Source organism: Oryctolagus cuniculus, chromosome 13, assembly GCF_964237555.1.
Source record: "Oryctolagus cuniculus chromosome 13, mOryCun1.1, whole genome shotgun sequence".
Lineage (NCBI taxonomy): Eukaryota > Metazoa > Chordata > Mammalia > Lagomorpha > Leporidae > Oryctolagus > Oryctolagus cuniculus.
The window spans coordinates 44,977,600-45,001,884 of NC_091444.1; the positions used below are offsets into that span (position 1 = coordinate 44,977,600).

Below are 24,285 nucleotides of genomic sequence, written 5' to 3' on the forward strand. Positions count from 1 at the left end.
CTGCAGGCAGTTCTAGCAGAGCAGAGTATGCGCTGCAGGGCACCGAACACAGGCATGCATCAGCGCCTAAAAACCTCCTCACAATGGCGAAGAGAGGACCCGGATTCGGTTTTCCTGATTGATAGGACTTGTAAGAGCCTGTGGCAACTCTAGCAAGTAGAGCAGAGTGTGTGCCGCGGGACACCGAAGACAGGCGCGTATCAACGCTAAAAAATAAAAAGAAAGGGGGATCTGTGGGGAGCAATCCGGACTAGACTAAGTTACTCGAATTAGGACTTATTCTATGCATCTGCTCTCCCACAATATGGCGCTGGGAGAGAAGAAAACAGCTTCCGCACAGCTGCCTCCAGTTCAACCAATTAACTGTAGGACTTGCTCCTGATTGGAGGAGAGCAGCGTACTCGGCGTGTGGGCAGCCGAGTTGGGATTGGCGGAGGAGGACTATAAAGGAGGAGAGAGACGGCATGCACCGGGAACATCTATGGGGAACATCTAGCTGAAGGAACACCCGTGCAGCCCCCAGAGAACCGGCCGGCGGTGTGCCGCTCCCCTGCGGAAGTGGGGAATGCGGCCAGGGGGAACTGCCCTTCCACGGAGGTGGAAGGGATAGTAGCCAACCCGGGAAGAACCAGCAGCAAACCCGGGGAGGGCCGAGCAGACGAAAGAACAGCGCAGGGTCCTGTGTTGCTCCTCCACGAAGAGGGGGAGCGACAATACCGAAGACCTTCTTCTCAGATCTGGAAAAAATGGTGCTGAAATTTATATGGAGGCACAAGAGACCTCGAATAGCTAAAGCAATCTTGTACAACAAAAGACTCAGTTTTGAAAGTTGACCCCAGCACTCAACAGCTGTTCTGTCTTGGGATTTTACTGAATTGCTATAAGACATTTTCTAAGTTTCTTCATCTTTAAAATGGAAGAAAATGTATGTTTCCTGGGGGTTTTATATAAGATAACCTACTGCAAAGGAAATGCTTAGCACAGAACAAACTACCTTAATAAATTGTAGCAGTGAGGAATCTTATTATTATTACAGAATACTGCTGGTTGGAAAAATCTTTCAAAATAAGGAATATAGAAGTAAAATAGTTAGTAACAGGGATCATTGGTAGTTAATCAGGTTTAAATGATGTTTGAAAGTGACATTTCTAAATCAGCTTTTAATTCTCATCTGGATGATCTTAAGAAAATAGATCAGATATACTATAATTAGTTAAGAATTTTTCTAGTTGGTTAAATAAAATTATGTTTTTGTGACTAGGTCACTTAGAACTCTCTGATATTAACCAACATATTTACTCCCACTTTGGCTAATGCTACCAGTCAGGGAAAGAAGGAACTGTCATAGGGCAATCTCCATAGTTGTTGAGAACCAAAACCCAGGGAGGGGCTATTTGTGGTTGAAGTCATCTACCTTTAGAATGTGAAATTCACAGATGTTAGCTCTATTTGGGAACTATTGTAAAAAATGAAGTACTAGAATGCTCCTCCTGCATCAGTTGTATCTAGAAAAGAAGAGCCAGAAATACCTTTGCTGAGGTAAAAGCACGAAGGTTTCCAGGGACACAGATTCATCAAGTGCTGTGCAGGGCTACATCACTCTCAGGGATGTTGGGTTTTAATCAGAGGGCCTTCTATGGATTGGACTTCTGATATGGTTAGATGGCAGGCAGATTCAAACTGAGTTGAAGATGCAACCTTAATTATTCCTTATATATCGTAGTAGCTAAGAGTTGTAAAAACTTTTACGTATGCATAGTATGTCTTTAGACTGCATAGTAATCATATGTGAGAGAATGCAAAGCGTATTATGCTAATGTTACAAGTAAGGAAATGGGCTTGCTGTGTTTGAAAGATTTAGGTAAAACATTTCATTAATAAGAACCAAAATCAGTATTAAGACCTCCTCAGAATCAGCCCTTAAGGCATTCGGGTCTGGCTAAAAAGCCCATGAGAGTTTCTCAGGCATGGAAAGCCAAGACAGTGTGGCAAAAAATGACCTAAATGAAAGATCTCTGTGAGTGAGATCCCAGTGGAAAGAACAGGCCATCAAAGAAGGAGGTACCTTTCTCTGAAGGGAGGAGAGAACTTCCACTTTGATTATGGCCTTGTCTGAATAAGGTTGGAGTTTGTGAACTCAAGAGCTTCCATAGCCTTGGCAGCTCATGACAAGAGCCTTGGAAGATTATTGGCATCATAAATAAGAGTGTCAATTGTTAAATCAACAACAGAAGTCACTGTGCACTTACACTCCATGTAGGATCTTGTCCTTAATGTGTTGTACTATGCGAATTAATGGTAAAACTAATATTCAAACAGTACTTTATTCTTTGTGCATCTATGTGGGTGCAATATGTTGAAATCTTTACTTAGTATATACTAAGTTGATCTGTATATAAAGATAATTAAAAATCAAACTTAATGAAAAATGGGATGGGAGAGGAAGTAGGAGATGGGATGGTTTGCAGGTGGGAGGGTGGTTATGCGGGGGGAGGGAAACCGTATAATCCGAAAGTTGTACTTTTGAAATTTGTATTTATTAAATAAAAGTATTTTTTAAAAAAGTACTAGGTGCTCAGCCTTCTGAACTCTTTTGATGTTCTTTCTATGTGAGTATGCTGAGCATGATAATTTATTAGAATGTTGTATACAGAAAAAGTTTTGCATTAATAAAATAAACAGATTTGTGAGAAACAATCCTAATCAATCTATATTTGTGATTTGTTGTTAAGCATTCTTTTCTAGTGTTGTCATTCTTCTTAAGCGAAATCAGATTGTGAATATGTTTACTTTTTCTCTCACTAGGCTCCAATTATGACAGATGTGATTTTGAGGATGGGTTGTGTATTATGGCACAAGATCAGGATCTGCAACTTGTTTGGACGAAGAGAAATGGAATGATGGATCTGTTCCCTCCATTTTATGATCACAATGGTGATATGTCTGGTAAATGCTTTGAATTTATGCATTTCCTCCCTTTACTCCATTGTTTATTCTTCCCTTTCTTGCTTCCTTCCTTTTTTCTCCCAAGTGTTTGATTAGGGAAGTAGAATCTTGGTTAATATTTACATATGAATAATTATCATATCTAATTTTAGGCATTCTTTAACCATTTTCAAAATATTTATGATTCTATACTTTCTCATCAGATTCTCATAGTTTGGTTCCTGGGATTTCAACAGATCTATTTAGCTAACACTTGGTATTTTCCAAATCTTTTTACTATGGAAGTTATAAAATATAAACATGCTAATACAAAATAGATTAGTCAGACTAATCTGACTTTTGGCTGGACTGACATCAGCTCTGTCTATTTACAGTTGCTTAATCAGGTAGACTAGAAAACTCTTTAGAGGGCTGCTCACTAGCCTTTGAGGTGACTCTGAAGCCAAAAACATTCATTTCTTCATCCCTTAATTAATGAACTTATTCCTTCAACATTGTGTATGAGATGATTAACTCTAAGCCCACTCTGATCTGGTGTGAAAAGAGGTAACATATTGCCTGGTATAACTTATGAGTGATTCTTTTTATAACTGTGAAACTTCCTTCAAATAAATACCTTTAAATAAAATTGATAAAGTATCATTATTACCCTGGAGATGAGTTGAAATGATCCATTGTTCCTTAGGAAATGTTACATAAACATTACTGAGGAGGATTAGAGCCCCAGGTCTCTCACTGCCTACCTGTGAGATCTTGAGAGGTGTTTATTGTTTTGAGTCTTGATTTTCTAAATTTTAAGATGGGGAAAATGATGATAATTTCTTAGAATAGTTTTCTGAGAGCTAAATAAGATTTTGTTGCTAAAAGTTATCATAGAGTACCTGAAACTTCAAACAATGAGGCAATGTTCAGCACATTTCTGAATACTTTTGGTGATACTAGCTTTAACATATATAAATCAGATGGGGTTTTTTGTTTCATTTGGCTTTTTAAAAATATTGTTTATTTGAAAGGCAGAGTTAAAGAGAGAGAGAGAGAGAGAGAAAGAGAGAGAGAGAGAGAGAATCTTCTCTGTCCACTCCCCAAATGGCCAGAATGGCCAGGGTTGGGCTAGGCTAAAGAAAGAAGCCTATAAATCCATCTGGACTTCCCACATGGGTGCAAGGGCCCCAAAACTTGGGCAATCTTCCAATACTTTCCAATGCAGATTAGCCGGGAGTTGGATCAGAAGTGGAGCAGCTGAGGCTCAAACTGGCATCCATTTGGGATACCAGCATTTCAGGTGGTAGCTTAATTTGCTGTATCACAACATTGACTTCATGTTTGGCTTTTATATAAAACATATGAAGATACTTCAAAAGATACATGGAAAATGTAATTAAATGTAAAATATGTAATTAAAATGTAATTTTAGTACAAAAAGATTTTGAAATCCATGCATTTTTCCCTTAATATGCATTTTCCATGAACTTTTTGGAGATCCCTTGAACTTTTGTTAGAAATTGTTTTTAAAGATTTTATTTATTTGTTTGAGAGATAGAGTTACAGAGAAATAGAGAGAGAGAGAGAGAGAGAGAGAGAGAGAGAGAGAGAGGTCTTCCATCCACTGGTTCACTCCCCAAATGACTACAAAGGCCCGAGCTGTGCCGATCTGAAGCCAGGAGCCAGGATCTACTCCCGGGTATCCCATTTGGGTGCAGGGGCCCAAGCACTTTGGCCATCCTCTACTGCTTTCCTAGGCCATAGCAGAGAACTGGATCAGAAGTGGAGCAGCCAGTGCTTGAACCAGTGCCCATGCCGGATCCCGGTGCCACAGGTGGAGGATTAGCTTGCTGTGCCACAGCGCTGGCCATGAGAACTTTTAATATTTGATAGGAATAAACCAACTTTGTCACAGAAAAGGGACCAGACTCAGAAATAGAACCAACTACTAACAGTACAGGAAACTTTTACTAAAGATTTAGTTATATCAGGTGGTGATACTTCAGTATTCTTGTTCCTAACCTCAGCCATTGCAATGTCTTGCAAGTGTTGATTGCATACATCTCTCCTTTAGGGTTACTCTTATTTTCTCAGAAGAATGAATGTATTTATTAATCCTAGTTTTCTTGTGGGTAGAATTCCAGTTATTTTCTCTTTCTTATGTGGTTCTTGTTTTATTCCTTTTGCTTGTCTCTTCACTTTGGAGTTAGACAACCTCAGAAATTCTGTCATTGTGCTTCTTTCTTACCTCCCCTCCATCTTTTGTTCCACTTGATTTTCTCTCCACCCTCTTTTGTTTTCTCATGTTTCCATGCTTATTTCTTGATGGCCTACTCAAGAGATAAAATGCGGCAATTCAAATCAAAACCAGATGTATAGACAGACAACTGTTAACGTAACATAATCTCCAGAGTCAGGAGACTTTGCTGGGTTTCCCTGTGCTGTGAGCCAGCTGGCTCTGTGGTCTTAGTTTCCTCATCTATAAAATGAGGAATTTTTTAAAAAAATATTTTTATTTATTTATTTGAGAGGTAGAGTTACAGATACAGAGAGGGAGAGACAGAGAGAAAGGTCTTCAATCTGTTGGGTTCATTCCCCAAATGGCCACAATGGCAGGAGCTGGGCCAATCAGAAGCCAGCAAACTGGAGTCAGGAGCCAGGAGCTTCTTCCAGGTCTGCTACACAGTTGCAGGACCCCAAGTACTTGGGCCATCCTCTACTGCTTTCCGAGGCCATAGCAGAGAGCTGGCTTGCAAGAGGAGCAGCCAGGTGCCAACCAGCACCTATATGGTATGCGGCTGCCACAGGTGGAAGCTTAGCCTACTACAGCAATGGGCCCCTAAAATGGGGATATTAATAATTCACACTGCATAAGGAAAAGACACAAAATATTATCTGAAATAACTAAATCAAGGCTGGTGATTTTAATGGTAGTCATGCATTTCTTATTAGTAGAATTTAATGTTAAGTTATGAGTTCTTCTTAGCAGCACTTTTAAGTAAACAAACATTCTGCTGTTAGATACTAGGCATTTGAAAATAATTACAGAAAACTATTCTTAAATCTTGTCTTCACTTAAATTCCTTATTTTAATAGCTAAAAACATCATGGCCAGCATTGTGGCATAGTAGGCTAAGTCTCTACCTGTGTTGCCAGCATCCCATATGGGCACTGGTTCAAGTACTTGCTGCTCCACTTCCAATCCAGCTCTCTGATAATGTGTCTGGGAAAGCAGCAGAAGATGGCCCAAGTACTTGGGCCCCTGCACCCACATGGGAAACACGGAAGAAGCTCCAGGCTCCTGGCTTCATCCTGGCTCAGCCCTGTCTGTTGCGGCTGTTTGGGGAATGATTTAGCGGACAGGACATTTTTCTCTCTCTGTCTCTTGAAAAAAAATGTTAATAACATTTTTGATTAGCTTTTTCTTGAAATAATTGACCAGTGCTCCAAAATAATATTTTTCATGTAAACAATGCCTTGAGTTTTCAGAGCATAGGTTGAAAAATCTGTGAGAACAATGAAATTCACTCTTGCTGGCATTTGAAATCTATGCTCAGGGGCAGAGAGATTAAAGTGTAGTATTGATTTTTGAAAGTGTATAGCAATGAATTTGGTTAAAATGTCAATACATCTTTGCAGTGATGGTAAGACTATTTTAAAAAGTGGGAATAGGAATATGAGTCTGAATAATTCTGTAATTGAGCTGGTATGAAAGGTTGATATGGAGATTTTTTAAATTTGTAATTCATTGTACATCTAAAATGTATAGGCTATCAAAGTTATAATTTATTTGAAAAGTTACTTTTAAATGGGACTATGAGAGCTTCTGATTAATTGTTAAATCAGATCTAATATCCATTTATTACATTATGTAACATACATGTTATTAAACAGCTTCTAGTATTTCTATTTTGTTTTATAGTGGTCACATGTAGTCTCTCCATCTATAATCTACATATATTGTAATCCCACAAATGCATTTTATAATTTTTGCTGTAAATAATATCAAAAATAAGTTAAGAATAAAATAATATTTTATCATATTTATTACTTACAAGTCACTTCATTTATTTTTTTAAAAAAGATTTATTTATTTATTTTGAAAGACAGAGTTAGAGAGAGATCCTCCATCTGCTGGTCCACTCCTCAGATGGCTGCAATTGCCAGGCCTGGGACAGGCCGAAGCCAAGATCCAGGAGATGCGTTTGGATCTCCCATGTGGGTGGCAGAGGCCCAAGCACTTTGGCCACCTGCTGCTGCTTTTCCCAGGCCATTAACAGAGAGTGGGATAGGAAGCAGAGCAGCTAGGACAGTAACGGGTGCCCATATAGGATGCTAGCATCACAGGTGGCAGCTCAACGTACTACACCACAATGCAGGCCCCCACTTCATTCCTTTTGACTATGTCAGTTTGTCTCTCATATCATTTGTCATCAGTTTAAAGAATTTCCATTTTTATTTCTTGAAGTATAATTCTGCTGATGACAAATTATTTTAGCTTTCCCTCTCTTAAGATGTTTTCATTTTACTTTTGTTCTTGAAATGTATTCTCACTGGCTATAAAATTTTTCAGTCTTTTTTCCCCAGTCTTTTAAAGGTATTATTTGTCTTTCAGTCTCTCTAATTTCAGAATTCCAAATTGTTATTTTTGTTGTATGGAATATATCTTTGTAGTTTTGATGCTTTTAAGATTTGGTTTTCTATCCTTGTTTTTCAGTTTGGAATTTTTTATTTTATTCTTCTTGGTTTAACTAAGCTTTTTTTTTGGTAAAAAAGGGTTTATTTATTTAAAATATAGAATGACAGAGAACAGGGAGAGGGAGGGACAAAGGGAGAGAGAAAGAGAGATAGAGGGGGAGAGAGAGAGAGAGAGAAGAGCGAGGGATTGTCCATCCAGTGATCATTCCCCAAATGGCTTCAACAGTCAGGTCTGGGAGGGGCCGAATCTAGGAGCCTGGCACTCCATCTGGGTCTCCCAATTGGATGACTGAGTTTCAAGTGCTTGGGCCATCATCCATTGCTTTCCCAGGCAATTTAGCTGGAAGCTGGATGGGAAGTGGGGCAGCTGGGACTGAAACTGGCACTCAGATGATATGGGTGCTGGCATGGCAAACAGTAGCTTAACCTGCTGTGCCACAATACTGGAACCTAAGCTTCTTAAACTTAAAATGTATGTGTTTTACAGATTTTGGAACATATTCTGCCATTATTTATTCAGATATTTTTTTTTCTATCTCATTCTGTTTCTCCTTCTTATATTTTAGTTATGAGGTCTCATTGTATATTTTGCTTTTGTTAGTTCTCTTTTTTGCAGATTGAGTAATTTCAGTTGATCTGTCTGCAAGTTCAGTCATTCATTCTTTTGTTATCTTCATTATGCTTATAAATCCATCTGATGATTTAAAAAATCAGATATATTTTTCAATTCTAACATTTTTAGTTGGTTGCTTGAATTTTATTTTCTATGCTAAAATTCCTTATGTTTTTGTTCATTATAAGCATATTTTCAGTTTCTTCATTGTTCATAATTAAAATAGCAGTTTTGAAATCACTGTTTTCATCATCTCAGAGTTGCCCTGTGTATACCCACGAAACAAGGGTGCTGTGAAAATTTCACGGAAAGGTATAATTAAAGGATAAGTTTATTTCTGGCACAAAATTTTGAAATCCATGTAGAGTTTTTTCATAACTTACATCATCCATGAGCTTCTTGAGCTCTCTGTGTATGATTACATTTCCCTGATTATTAAATAATTTTGAGTTGTATACTGGACATTGTGAATATTTACGTTGTGGAAGCTCTAAATTCTGTTCTCTTCCTTCAGAGAGTGGTGATGATTTGTTTAAGCAGGTTATTAACTTGTGTAAACTGAGATTTTGCACTTCATGTTGTTTGTTGTATGGAGCAGTTCAAATATCAACTCAGTTCTTTCATCCTTGGTTGCTAAGAGGTGCTTCTTACACATGAATGTCTCCATTTTAGCCAGAGACTTGAGCATGTTTTACTCACAGAACATGAGACACTCTTTTCCTAGCTCTTTTCTTTCTAGAATTCTCTTTTATCTTTCCGACAGATATGGCTGTTTGAGATTCCCCTTTCTGGTTTTCAGGCCAAGGAGACAGCAGCCTTTCTATCAGAGCTATAGTCCAACCCTCAGCTGCATCTAAAGCCAGACCCAGTGCAAAGTCTGAGGGAATCTGACTTGTTCTGATCCCTTCTTCCTAGTTTGTATTCCCTTAAAAATATGCCTCTTTTGTTGCTCTGTAAAGCCTCTGCATGTGCCAGCTTTTAGGTATTTCTTATTTTTTTGAAGTTTTGTCATTTTTTAAAAAAAGTTTAATTAGGTTTTAACAAACTCAATGTGACTTGTAGACACAATTCTGGGAACATATATTTCTTATTTTAATGTAATCATGCTCACCACTGAGGGTTTCATCTGAGTGAACACCCAAATCTCCAGAGTTTCTCTTTGCTGCCCATTCTGAAGGGCAGTAGAACCATAACCCCTTCCTTAACAGTAGGCAGGTTGCATTATCTAGGCATAGAGTTGGATTATTTTATTAAGAAGAAATGGTAAAGGCCCACAAGTGGAGAAAAGAATCCCACATTCTCACTCCATAGATCACATTTCTGCTGTCTTTATAGTCTGAATAACTATTTATTTTGAAAACAGTGAAAATTTATTGTTCATTTATTCCTTTATGTGTTTGTTATTGCAGAAACTCTTTATAAAGCACCTACATTGCTCTACATTCTAATCCAGGGCCTGCAGGCATAAAGGTGAACAAAAGCACAGCTCTTCTCCCCCATGAACTTTGAGTCTAGTGATAGAGACATAACTTTTATCCTTGTAGCTATATATATGAATAGTAAAACACCCATAAAACAAGCTTTCTTATAGCTGCATATACATACTTAAAAGTTCACAATATCACAAGGATATAGTGTGTGTGTTTCACAGATATTGTATGGGACATCCATCTTGTTTTTAAAGATTTCCCTTGAGTGACTCATCTCTTCCAGAGGTCTGTACCCTTTTGATTTAAAGGGATAGATAGTAAACATTTTTGACTTTTTGAGTCCTCTGTTCTATGTCCTAACTACCGAACTATACCATTCTATTGTAAAAACAACTATAAATAATACAAAAATATTAAGCATGACTGTTTTATAATAGACATTTTATTCATAGACATAAAAATTTATAATTCATATTTTTGTTGATAATATATTTTTGTGTTTTGAATTTTTAATCATTTAAACATGTAAAAATCTAATATCTCACAAGAAATACAAGTCAGGTGGCAGCTGGTATGTTTCTTTGGGTTGTATTTTGCTCTCCCCTAGTCTGCTCATTAGACATTAATTGAACATTTGTTTCATCAGATACTACGCAGTGTTGAAGAGGCCTGAACAAAGAATGTAATTTCTCCTCTGGGAATTTACAGACAAATTATCATTTCAATTTTTGTGTCTAATATTAACATTTGTAGCAAACTTTAGTGTGAAGTGTACCTGGACTCTGCATCAGAGTCAGCATTACAAATGTTGCATTGTCATTTGAAAATTCTTCTGAACTCTCAGTTATGAAAAAGTTTTGGTTATGGTACTAAACCTTTTTAATAAGAATAAAAGTATAAATAAGACATGTTAGTGAAGTAGAAGTACAGTATTTTTTACTTTTTCCAATTTCAGTATGGTAGTTATATTATTTTGAAAACCAAAAATTAAAAGTTATGTATTTTAAAGTATATTTTATATTTGATAATGACAGTTCTTAATTTAAATCAAAAGATTCTTACCAACTTTAATGTGTAAGATACCATGATGAATTCTGCATAGGTTATAAAAAAATAACAAACTGAAGTCTGCATATCAAGATGTTTATTATCTATTTGGGATACATGTTCAGGAGTAATGCAGTTCTGTAAAGTAATAAAGTTCTGTAAAGAAAAAGGTGTTAAAATATGGGTTTGAGCAAATTGTTCTGGACCTAGAAGCAAGTGCTGAATGTAGACAAAAAGGGCATTTTAGAGAAGACTTGAAAGATGATTTGTATTTCAATGGACAGAGGTGAGAGAAATGATACTTCAAACTGAAAGGGGCATATAAGGACCATGTAGAGATAGTTGGGACACTCAGGCAATGTCATGCAGTCCACTCTGACCTGTGGGGACTATCTTTGGAAATGAAGATGAAGCTGAAAGTGTATATTGGGAATGTCAGAGGCTGTCCCTTAAATGTCTCTGATATTGCTCATCAGTATCATTTCCTTTTCTTCTCCCTCCTGTATCCCAAATCCTTCACAGTTGACAATTCCATTTCTGCGGCTGTATAGCCAGGCAACAGAAATAAGACATATTGATGGATGTGTGGCTGTGGCTCAGGAATAGGGGAAGGAATTTCAAAGATACACATATGTGCTGTTTAATGACTCATTCTGTCTCATCATAGTATTTTTTAGAGGGCTTCAGTATTTTCTTTGATTGTCTAGCTAGTAACATCAGTATCCTTGATATTTGTGTGTGTACATGCATGCACACACATTTGAAATGAGTAAACTGTATGATATTTTCGGAACAAATATGACATGAGTCGTATATTGGGAAATGTTTATTTTCTCATTTATTTTAAATCAAATTCAGAGTTATACATCAGTGGGGAAATCACAGTTGACAACTTAGATACTTAAATTGACTGATATCATACCAATGAAATTTCACAATGTACCCTAGTAGGCAAGCTCTCAAATACATTAAAGTGAGTAATATTTTTTTCACTGAAAAGTGCTGAAAAATGATGCACTTGCTACTTTCTCTATTGAGGTATAAAAATGTTTTCGTAAGCATGATTTGATTTCCTTTTTGGAAGAAATTTTATCTGTATAGGCAGATAGCTTGTTTATTTGTTTAACTTATATGAATATATGTTCTTCAAATTAATTCAGCCACAAATGAAAAAAAAATCCATACTCAACAAAAATAGCTAAAACCCAATAGTAGTATACTGAAATAAACATATAGCTTTCAAATGACATATGTTTTGAATCTTGAACAAAGATCAGTATTGATTACATTACATGAGTACAGGCAGGGAATTTTACCCATTAAACTGGAAATCACCTGGCCAACGTCAATCTCTGAATATGAATATGGGGAACTGTGATGAAGAAGCACTCTTATCTAACATACCCTACAAGTCAATTAGTTGAGAAAAGCTAGTCAATTAGTCAAGAGAGACAAAGTACTGTATTTTACAACTATTGTATTTATTGTGACTTGATCAGCCCTTGTCCTGATTGTTGATAAACAACTTAGTACTTTATCCCTTTTAGTATTTTTTTGTCCTACTTAATACTATTGGTTGAACTATGTAATTAACAATTATTCTTAGGTGTTTAAATTTAACTGAAAAGTGATCTCTGTTAAATATAAGAGTGGGAATAAGAGAGGGAGGAAATGTACAATTTGGGACATGCTCAATCTGATTTGCCCCAAACGGTCGAGTTAGAAACGCGCCAGGGGATTCCAATTCAATCCCATCAAGGTGGCATGTACCATTGCCATTTCACTTGTCCAAGTCATCAATTTCAGTTCACAATTGATCACACTGATAGGTCTAAGAGTCAAAGGGATCAGATAAACAAGTCTAGTGTCTGCTAATACTATCTGATAGAATTAAGAAGGAGAGAAAGATCCAACATGGGAAATGAGATACACAGCAGACTCATAGAATGGCAGATGCCCTAAACAGCACTCTGGCCTCAGAATCAGCCCTTAAGGCATTTGGATCTGGTTGAAGAGCCCGTGAGAGTATTTTAGGCATGGAAAGCCAAGACACTCTGGCAAAAAAAAAACAAACAAACAAACAAAAAAAAAACAACCTAAATGAAATATCTCTGTGAGTGAGATCCCAGTGGAAAGAATGGGCCATCAAAGAACGAGGTACCTTTCTCTGAAGGGAGAAGAGAACTTCCACTTTGACTATGACCTCGTTTAAATAAGGTCGGAGTCGGCAAACTCAAAATGCTTCCAAAGCCTGGGCAACTCATGACAAGAGCCTAGTGTGACTACTGATGCCATAAACAAGAGTGTCAAATTGTTAATCAACAACAGGAGTCACTGTGCACTTACTCCTCATGTAGGATCTCTGTCCTTAATGTGATGTACAATGTGAATTAATGCTATAACTAGTACTCAAACAGTACTTTACACTTTGTGTTTCAGTGTGGGTGCAAACTGTTGAAATCTTTACTTAATTTATACTAAATTGGTCTTCTGTATATAAAGATAATTGAAAATGAATCCTGATGCGAATGGAATGGGAGAGGGAGTGGGAGAAGGGAGGGTTGTGGGTGGGAGGGAAGTTATGAGTGGGAACAGCCATTGTAATCTATAAACTGTACTTTGGAAATCTATATTTGCTAAATAAAAGTTAAAAAAACAAACTACTGTATTTATTTATTTTGTCATCACCTTGAAATATAGCAAATGGAACAAGAGAACCAAATTGGTGTCCACATTATTGTGGTAGGCAGAATTCTCAAGACATCCAACTGAAGATGCTCATTCCCTTGTTATACAATCAAACACCAATCTAGGTACTGCTGTGAAGAGACTTTATAAATGTAACCAGGGTTACTGATCAGTGGACCTTAAAATTGGAGTATTACCTTAGACTTTTCAAGTGGGCCCAATCTAATCACATGGCCCCTATAAAAGGAAGGCAGGAGAGATGAAGCAGAAGAGAAGATAAGAGACATTTAAAATGTGAGTACTTAAAAAAATAAATAAAATGGGAGTACTTGACTTTCATTGCTGGCTTTCAAAATGGAGAAGGAGCTGGCGCCGCGGCTCACTAGGCTAATCCTCCGCCTTGCGGCGCCGGCACACCGGGTTCTAGTCCCGGTCGGGGCGCCAGATTCTGTCCCGGTTGCCCCTCTTCCAGGCCAGCTCTCTGCTGTGGCCAGGGAGTGCAGTGGAGGATGGCCCAGGTGCTTGGGCCCTGCACCCCATGGGAGACCAGGAGAAGCACCTGGCTCCTGCCTTCGGATCAGCGTGGTGCGCCGGCCGCGGCGGCCATTGGAGGGTGAACCAACGGCAAAGGAAGACCTTTCTCTCTGTCTCTCTCTCTCACTGTCCACTCTGCCTGTCAAAAAAAAAAAAAAATGGAGAAGGAGCACCACAAAACAAGGAATGATGGAACCTCTGGAAGTAGAGAACAATCACTGCTTACCAGCAAACAAAGAAGCAGGGATCTCAGTCTTAGGGCTGCATGGACTTCAAATCTTCCAACAAACACCCTGAAAGAACTCCAAGCAAATTCATCTGAGAAGCATCAGAAAGGAGCAGATAGAGCTAGCCAACAATTTCATTTCCACTTTTTGAACATCGAAGCCAAAAACCATCTAAACCACACTTGTTTAGGCTTTTGATCTGTAGAAACTGTGAGATAATGAATTTGTATTTTTTAAGTTGCTCAGTATGTGATAATTTGTTATGGCATCAATAGATACACTAACTTTGAAGCTTTTCAGGAAAGAAAATTTTATTATTACTGGATTGTCCATTTGTACTTATAATAGCCTTTTGTAATGAAAAAGAAGCCCATTTACTTGTTAAAGTAGAAAAAAGTTCTAAATGTAGAGTTTGGAGATCTGAATGTTTGTACTTGGAGACTAATTAGCAACATGATTTGGTCGCAAATCTCTGGCTTGCTTTGTTCCTTTAGAGCAAGGGTGGGGAACATCTGACCTGTGGGCTATAGAAGGTCCACAAAATCATTTGGTCTGGCCCTGCCAAGGAAACTCAAGGAGATGCCCAAAATTCAGTAAATCTATAGCAGGCTAATTTTTAAGTTAATAATTTTGTATGGTCTCTGAAGGACGTTTGAAATATCCGAATGGCCCTTGGCAGAAAAAAACGTTCCCACCCTTGTTTTTGGGCATGTCCAAAATTAAGGATTTATCTTGGCCAGTGCCGCGGCTCACTAGGCTAATCCTCCGCCTAGCGGCGCCGGCACACCGGGTTCTAGTCCCGGTTGGGGCACCGGATTCTATCCTGTTGCCCCTCTTCCAGGCCAGCTCTCTGCTGTGGCCAGGGAGTGCAGTGGAGGATGGCCCAGGTGCTTGGGCCCTGCACCCCATGGGAGACCAGGAAAAGCACCTGGCTCCTGGCTCCTGCCATCGGATCAGCGCGGTGCGCCGGCCGCAGCGCGCCGGCCGCGGCGGCCATTGGAGGGTGAACCAATGGCAAAGGAAGACCTTTCTCTCTGTCTCTCTCTCTCACTGTCCACTCTGCCTGTCAAAAAAAAAAAAAAAAAAAAAGGATTTATCTTCTGTCACTGCCATTTTTGGTCCTCCTGTGTTAGCCTATATAATTTTGAAGCCAAACTTATTATTATATCTGTCCATCCATCCATCCATCCATCTACCTACCTGCTTGCTCTTTATTTATTTTATTGCTTTTGCTTTAGGTGTCGTGGCGAAGAAACCATTGCATAAGCAAAGATCGTATACTTCCACTTAAGATTTCTTCTACAAGTTTACCTCTTATATTTAAACCTTTAATTCAGGTTTAATTAATTTTTGGATATCATTTGAAGTTTTCACTTATTTTTGCATGCAGTTATCTGGTTTTCCCAGCACTGTGTATTGCAAAGACTTCTTGCCACATTCAATTTTTTTAGCACCTGGTCAAAAATAAAATTGAGAGCCTGGCATTGTGGTGTAGCAGGTTAACTTGCTGCCTGTGATGCTGACATTCCATAAGGGCGTTGGTTTGAGTCCCAGCTATTCCACACAGATGTGGAATCCAGCTCCCTGCTATTGCACCTGAGAAAGCAGTGGAAGATGACCCAAATACTTGGGCCCCTGCACCCTGTGAAAGACCTGAATGAAGCTCCTGACTCCTGCCTTTGGCCTGGCCCAACCCTGGCTGTTACTGCCATGTGGGAGTGAACCCGCAAATGGAAGATTCTCTCTCTCTCTCTCTCTCTCCTATCTCTGTAACTCTGCCTTTAAAATAAATAGATACAATTGACTATAGATATATCAGTTTGTTTCTTAATTCTACTGCATTGATTTTTGTTCCTATGCTTTTGGCAATACCACAGTCTTGGTTACTGCAGCTTTGTAGTAAGCTTTAACAGGAACTAAGAAAATTTTTTGTCCTTGTTTTTCAAGATATTTTTGTGTTACCCTGTGTTTCTTCCATTTCCATATGAAGTTTAGGATCAACTTGTACATTCTCTAAAATTGTTATTGACATTTTGAAAAGAATTGAAGTGACTCTGTAATGATTATTGCTGTGTTAACGAGTAGTAAGTCTTCCATACTGCAGGGCAGTTTTAATCAAAACAGCCTGGTACTGGTACAGAAACAGATGGATAGACCAATGGAACAGAATAGAAACACCAGAAATCAATCTACAGCCAACTTATATTTGATCAAGGAGCTTAAAACCAATTCCTGGAGCAAGGAAAGTGTATTCAACAAATGGTGCTGGGAAAACTGGATTTCCACATTCAGAAGTATGAAACAAGCCCCCTACCTTATACCTTATACAAAAATCCACTCAAAATGGATTAAAGATCTAAATCTGTGACCTGACACCATCAAATTATTAGGGAATATCGGAGAAACCCTGCAAGACATTGGTACAGGGAAAGATTTCTTGGAAAAGACCCAAGAGGCACAGGCAGCCAAAGCCAAAATTAACAACTGGGATTACATCAAATTGAGAAGTTTCTGTACTGCAAAAGAGACAGTCAGGAAAGTGAAGAGACAAATAACAGAATGGCAGAAATTATTTGCAAACTGTGTAACTGATAAAGGATTAATAACCAGAATCTACAGCAACAAAACAACCAACCAACTTAAGAGATATTCCAAGGACTTAAACAGACATTTTTCAAAAGAGGATATCCAAATGGCCATCAGACACATGAAAAAATGTTCAGGATCACTAGCCATCATGGAAATGCAAATAAAAACCACAATGAGGTTTCACCTCACCCCAGTTAGAATAGCTTTCATACAGAAATCAACGAACAACAAATGCTGGTGAGGATGTGTGGAAAAAGGTACTCTAATCCACTTTTGGTGAGACTGTAAACTGGTGCAGCCATGGTGTAAGACAGTATGGAAATACCCCAGAAGTCTGAATATACACCTACCATATGACCCAGCCATCCCACTCCTCAGAATTTACCCAAGGGAAATTAAATTGGCAAATAAAAGAGCTATCTGCACCTCAATGTTTATTGCAGCTCAATTCAAAATAGCTAAGACATGGAATCAACCTAAATGCCCAACAATGGAAGACTGGATAAAGAAATTATGGGATATCTACTATATAGAATACTATACAGCAGTAAAAAATGAAATATGGTCACTTGCAACAAAATAGAGGAATCTGGAAAACATCATACTGAGTGAAATAAGTCACAAAGGGACAAATATCATATGTTCTCCCTGATCGGTGACACTAACTGTGCACCAAAAAGGAAATCTGTAGAAGTGAAACTGACACTATGAGAAACAGTGGCTGTAACAGTTTACATTCCAACCAACGGTGGGCTAGGATACCTTTTTCTCCATATCTTCGCCAGCATTTGTTTGTTGATTTCTGTATAAAAGCTATTGTAAGTGGGGTGAGGTGAAACCTTGTTATAGTTTTGATTTGCATTTCTCTGATAGCTAGTGATCCTGAGCATTTTCTCAAGTGTCTGTTGGCTATTTGAATTGCCCCTCTTGAAAAATGCTTGTTCAAGTCCTTTGCCCATTTCTTAACTAGACTCTGTTTTGTTGTTGCTTAATTTCTTGGGCTCTTTATAGTTTCTGGATATTAACCCTTTATCAATTGCATAGTTTGAAAATATTATGCCAGTTTATAAATTACTTTATAGAGGAGAAAAGTTTCAGAGGTCTTTAATATAGCATTTTTATTAACATACCCTTTGTTTTATTGTATATTTTATGGTCATCTAAATTGATTCACTTAGTCTTTTGTCACAGTAGCCAGACAAGTTTTTATGGCAGCATGCCTATAAAAGTTGCTAACAATCCATAAACAATTACTATCTGAGGGTATCCTTTGAGACATAAAGTATAGTTTAAGCAGATATTATCTGGTTGTATTGAGTTTAAGAATGGGTATGAGACAAAATTTGTATTTCAATGGACACAGAATTCAATAAATTATATATATAACAAACTTGAAGGTGTTTGTGGATGGTAATTTCCTTCGTATTAGCTGTAATGACCTATATCCGTCAGGGATGAACACATTCCTTTTTCTATATATTTTGACAGTTTAACCTAGGCTTTAGTCCTTGGACCTTGTTTTGAGCTGGGACTCAAACTGGCATTCTCATGTAGGGTGCCTGTGTCTCAGAGGGGTGGCTTCACCTGCTGTTCCACAACATGGGTCCCTGGAACTTGTTTTGATAACCCATCCTCGCTGTTTGATATTTGGGGGATGAGCTTGAGAACTGGTATTATCTCTCCGTTAAAATGCTTCCTTTTTCTTTCTTTTTTTTTTTTTAGATTCTCTTTGCCAATTGGTTAGTCTGTAACATGCAATAGGATTTGTTTGTCCTGCTCACATTTAATCTCAATAGCTACCCAAAATTTGGGAAGTGGAAGACTACAAAGCTGCCTATCACTAGTTGAATATGAGACTGAAAATTCTACCTTACCTTTTACAGAAGCTCAACGCTGGTGGAATTCATTACCCACTTTACTAGATTTAGCTCTGATTTTCTTGCTTTCATATTTTATATACTCATTTTTTAGGTATTAAATTTGGTTCATGTTGGGATTTACTCCAACATTTATGCAGCTACTGAGGAAAAAATATTTTTTTAAAGGTCTTTTGACAAAAAATATTAAGATGATACCTGAAATCATGACTTTTTATTCTGTTTTGTCAGTTTAATAATTAATTAATACTTTATCTCAAGATTGTTTTATATATGTGTTAAAGTTAAGCATTTGCTTTTATATATGCAGGCAAAAATGGGAATTTGTGAATCATAAATAAACTGAAATGAATATGGATTCACAAGACATGACGTGGATAATGCGTGTGTGTGTGTCATATGTGAATTATAATATTCAGTGAGAGGAATAGTTTTACAGAATGTTGGATACCATTTTTTATTATCATAGTCTCCTTTCAATGGTTAGAACCAGAAGGTGGCAGTGTTAGATGAGGTGATAAGGATATGGGAAAAGTTAGACTGCCAAACTTTTGCTTAGAAGTTGACTTGATGACTAATGTTTTCTGAAAGTCAAAACAATTTACTTATAGTGTTCTCTAAAGAACATTTCCATATGTGAATTAAAGAAATTGTATATTCATATAGTAAGGAGCAAAGTAATATGGAATGTACACTTAAAAAATCCTTGGTATTGTCACTAAGTTGGAATTAAAGGTAGAAAACAGATACTGCTATTGGATGCATTTTGAACACTTTTATTTCTGTTCTCAAAAAGAAAGTTGTTTGTTACTACAACCCAAGTCAAAGGATCTCAACTTATTCTTGAATGTAAAACTTTATAGATGACTATAATCTAAAGATTTAACTTTATTTAATATTTGACAAAACACAGGATAATTTATTGTCATAACATGCACCAAGTAACATGATTTCTATTTATAGAACATAGTGTTTAAACACTTCAATACTTATTTGAGATTTGAAAAATATTATTGTAAAATGTTACTTTATTGTCCAGTGGCTTAGTATATTAAGTCAAGTATGATTTTTAAAACCAAGCTTTTAAAAAATTAATGACTAATTTAAATAATTACATTGATGAATGAAAATATTTTCCTGAGTTTCTTATGATTCATTTTAGTAGTGGGATATTTATTTTTTTAAAAAAGATTTATTTTGTTTATTTGAAAGGCAGAATTACAGAAAAAGAGAAAGAGAGAGAGATCTTCCATCTGCTGTTTCAACCCCAAAATGGCTGAAGCCAGGATCCAGGAGCTTCATCTGGATCTGCCATGTGGGCGGAAAGGCCCAAGGATTTGGGCCATCTTCCACTGCTTTCCCAGACTCATTAACAGGGAGCTGTATTGGAAGCAGAGCAGCCGGGAATTGAACCAGCATCATATGCGATGCTGGCATTGCAGTCGGTGGCTTAATCCATTATGCCACAATGCTGGCCCCAGTAGTGGAATATTTATAAATTATAATTTAGAGCATGTTGAATGCTATTATCATTTGTATTCATAATAATGTTTAAACCTAAAATAACATATTCATATGGCTCTTAATATGTATTTGATTGTTCACTCATACAACATTTGTTTACCTGATACAAAAGCAAAGTAATAATAGTCGACTTGTACCTCCATGATACACAACTCTTCATCTAAATTAAGTTTATATAATAATTCTAGGGAATATATTTTTAGAATAGTTTTCTGTTATTGCAGTAATTTCAGTTGTGCCTCTATATTTATAAACAATTATTAATTTTACATCTTTCTTCATAATTAGGGTACAGTTTTGGAAATGAAGTAGAGAGGAACTTTATTAGGTGTTGCAATTTTGTTATAGATTCTCTCCATGATAGAAAACTAGATTTTATTGACAGTTCAACTTTAAAAAACCACTAAGTAACTTGGGTAGAAATGTCATCACAATCATTATCAATCATCTTTATTATTCCTTTTCACAAGTAGCAAATAGAGAAGCAGAAAACAATGGTTCTCAGATTATAAGTATAACCCCTTTAAAGCACTAAAAGAAATCTATGAAGGCCTAGGGAATGCTCTACATATTTTTATAGTTTTCTAAATAGTGGCGGATTCCCTGACAGGGTAGGTACTGCTGCAAATAGGAGAGCATTAAGACTCAATGTTCATTTCCATGATACTGGGTGAAACTGGGGCTATTTGATTCAACTATTTCTGAACCAAAGCACAAAGAATGATGGTCTCTTTTGAATTCTTGATTGAATTACATATTTTTTAGGGCAGTCCCACTAAAATATTTTCCCTGATACCATCTTGGCAGAGTCTTAGCTTTCTATGGTCGATGTGATACATTGGATTGTGATTATACACCATTATAATGGTATAGGAAGTATAATCACAATTAGTTATTTTACAGAGTAATATAAAGAAGCAAAAAATATGATAACACTTAGAAAAAGAAATAATGTGGTTAGATGTATCTTTCTTAAAAAAATTATATTGACCTAACATGGGTGTAGGCTTGAGTTAATCACTAGTGTCTGATTCAGAATCGAGTGCATTGACTCTCTTTTTTTATAGCCCACTTCCTCTCACTGGTCTCCAAAGTGGATTCTACTTCCTCATACTTAAGAAGCAGAGTTTTCCTTTCAACCGATAACCAACGTGCTTGCCAGGTATTTGAAGGCACAAAGCATTTTAAATATTAGTCATGTTGAGTACCTTCTTTATTGTAATTGGACATCAATTTCTTTTTGCAGATTACATTTTATTACTTCATCAGTCATGTGAGTTGTAAATTAATGGTAGGACTCCAAAATGCATGCAGTGGTGCTGTTCAGCATTTATGGCAAAATCCAGCTGGGCTCCAAAATCAGTGGGAGAGAAATGTTGTCAAAATCCAGAGCTCACAGAGATTTCAGGTTTGTGTGTTTTATTCTCCAACTACATATATGAAGCAAAAATGATAACATATGCATCTTTAACACCAAATGACTTAAAAGTAAATTAACAATCCCAGTTTGCTGGGGCCTGAGGAACATCTCAGGACTTTTGAGCATTGGAAATGGACAGTCCTAGGAAAACTGGGATGGTCTATTACCATAGAAGTTACCTCTATAACAGTGTTTTGAGTTGATATACCGAAACTAAAGTTGATATATTTAAAGATATTGATACATTAGTAAACCATGACCTTTTATTCTTTCCTTAATTTCTTGAACTCTTCTGTTTTCCTCTCTAACTTCCTTTTACTTTTCATTTTTTCTTCCCAAGAATAATTTTTCTTCCAACCTAGATCATGTTCAGCAATTTAAGTAAGAGACTGTTTGATTTAAATACCAATTCCAAAATGCTGTTCAAGTAGAAAAATTATTATGTTCAATTGTTACATTCATTTCATGGTTAAGCTCATTTCAACACAACCTTATTTTTTTCCAAAATAATTTTGAGATTTTAAGCCAAAGCAAACCTATAAAAGGCAAATTTATTTATGCAGCTTAATAAAACTTATGGTTGATGGAAATTGTAATCTAATGATTATTATACGAGGTCTTGGGAAAGTATTGCTTGTTAACATTTGAGACAGTCAAACAAAATTTTCTAGTTACAAATGAGATCTTAAAGCATGTTATTCCTAATAAATTTACTTTCTAAACTTGGCTTGTGGACCAGTTTAGAGATTTCCTTTTTAATTTATTTTCAATTTTATAAATTTGATGTGCAGTGGCTAATCATCTGATATATAATGAATTTAACACTTGTGCAAATATAGGGATGAAATTGGATTGAATTTTACTTTAAATTATTTTGAGTGGCTAAGAGGAAAAGGATAGAAAAATGAACAGGGTCTCTATTATAAAGGTTGAATTATGTGATAAAAGAATGGCACATCTTATTAGCTGATCTTTCATAAAATCACTATAATTTGGAAACTTCAGATGTTGTTACACTAAATGAGAATCCAAAGAAGGTTTAAAAAAAATCACATAGCAGATGACTATGTGATTCCTAAACTTAACAAGATCTGTGTTATTGGAAATGCATGGCTGTAGTTTGAGACTCTGAGCTCTCCTGAAGGAGTGTGCATTGTGATGTGTGTGTGTGTGTGTGTATGTGTGTGTTTGGAGAGGAAAGGCATCATTTCTATGAGTGACTGATCTATTTACTTAATGAAGACTTGTATTAAAACTTGGGATATGGTAGGAATGATACAAGGATGCTTCCCAATACCACATTTTAAAACATTATTAATTTATTTGAAAGGAAGAGTACAGAGAGAGGGAGAGACAGAGATTTTTCCTCTACTACTCCCCAAATGGTCACAGTGGACAGGGCTGGACCAAGCTGAAGCCAGCAGTCTGGGAACTCCATTTGGGTTTCCCACATTGGTGGCAGTGCCCCAAGTACTTGGGGCATCCTCTGCTGCTTTCCTAGGCACATTACCAAGAAGCTGGATCAGAAGCAGAGAAGCTGAGATAAATCTATGCTCTGATATGAGATGCTGGCATTGCAAGTTTAAGATTAAACTGCTGCACTGCAACACTGGCCCGCACCCAGTACCACTTTACACTTGATCTTAGTCAAAAGGCCGAGAAGCGATTGCAGCACGACTTTAAGGGTTAGATTTTTGACAAGTGTGGGAGAATACAGTATGTGTTCCCGGGCCCTAAAGAAACCTGTGGCTTTGGTGAGGAGCGTTGTGCAGAATGAATTTCCCTGAGCATCAGTCTGATTCTCTGTTTATGTTCAGGTGTTCTTATTTGCTAGAAAAATTTTTGGCTTATTTCCTAAACTTCTCTCTTTGATCTTGTTTCTGTCTGTCGTTTTAAAGAACAATAGCAAGAAAATGGAACCAATATTATTTTGTAAAAATTGAGTCAAATTGATTAGAAACTGAAGGATAATTTTGTGGAAATTCCTTCTTTCTCCTGCTTATATACATTTTAGTAACTGAGATGGGAATATTGTCTAGGCACGTGTTTTGTCATTGTTTACACATATTTTTCAACTCTGAGATGGAGACAGTAGTGAGAGTCTTAAGCTATCTTTGTCAGGCTTTGTGCCTTTTTTTATCTGACTATCCAAATTAATAGAGGTTTGGATGTTGGACAGAATTGGAACTTACTGGATATTTTTAGGTTAAACTCTCAAAATAATTTTCTTATTTTCCTTAGCTGCTCATTCTCAAATGGCACATTGTGGGATTTGGTGATTAAATACATTCAGTAGATTAATATAAAACTTAAATTCCAGGATACATCATTTGCAGGGTAATTCAGCTGTGGCTGAGACAGCAAGGTTATTCACTTGAGCACTGTAAATGCAGCAGTGGATGCAACTAATGCAGATACATGTGCATGATATTAATTTGTTTCCTAAATTACTTTATTGTTGCTATGAAAATGATGCTTGTACCGTAAAGGCTTTGTAAGAATGAGGAGACCGTATGATTCTTTTGGGGTCCTTCAGCTCTATCAATCTGATTGCAGGTATGTTTTAGTTCTGTCACATCAATAAGTGAACAGATTTTCATTTGCTCTTGTTTGGTGGGCCACAGAGATGTGCTATATCTGTAAAATGGCTGCCACCATCTTGTGTCTTGTTCCTGAAAAGCTTTGGTGAGAGGCTTGTGGGAGTTTTTTA

General features: G+C 37.0%; 1 protein-coding gene across 1 annotated transcript in view; it reads left to right on the forward strand.

Moving 5' to 3' along the window:
- MALRD1 (MAM and LDL receptor class A domain containing 1) overlaps positions 1-24,285 on the forward strand; it is a 397,632-nt gene that overhangs the window by 16,549 nt on the left and 356,798 nt on the right. The window contains exons 2-4 of the mRNA XM_008268638.4: positions 2,806-2,946; positions 21,223-21,317; positions 21,402-21,563. Of these exons, the coding sequence (XP_008266860.3) occupies positions 2,806-2,946; positions 21,223-21,317; positions 21,402-21,563 (398 nt within the window). The remainder of the gene's footprint in view (positions 1-2,805; positions 2,947-21,222; positions 21,318-21,401; positions 21,564-24,285) is intronic.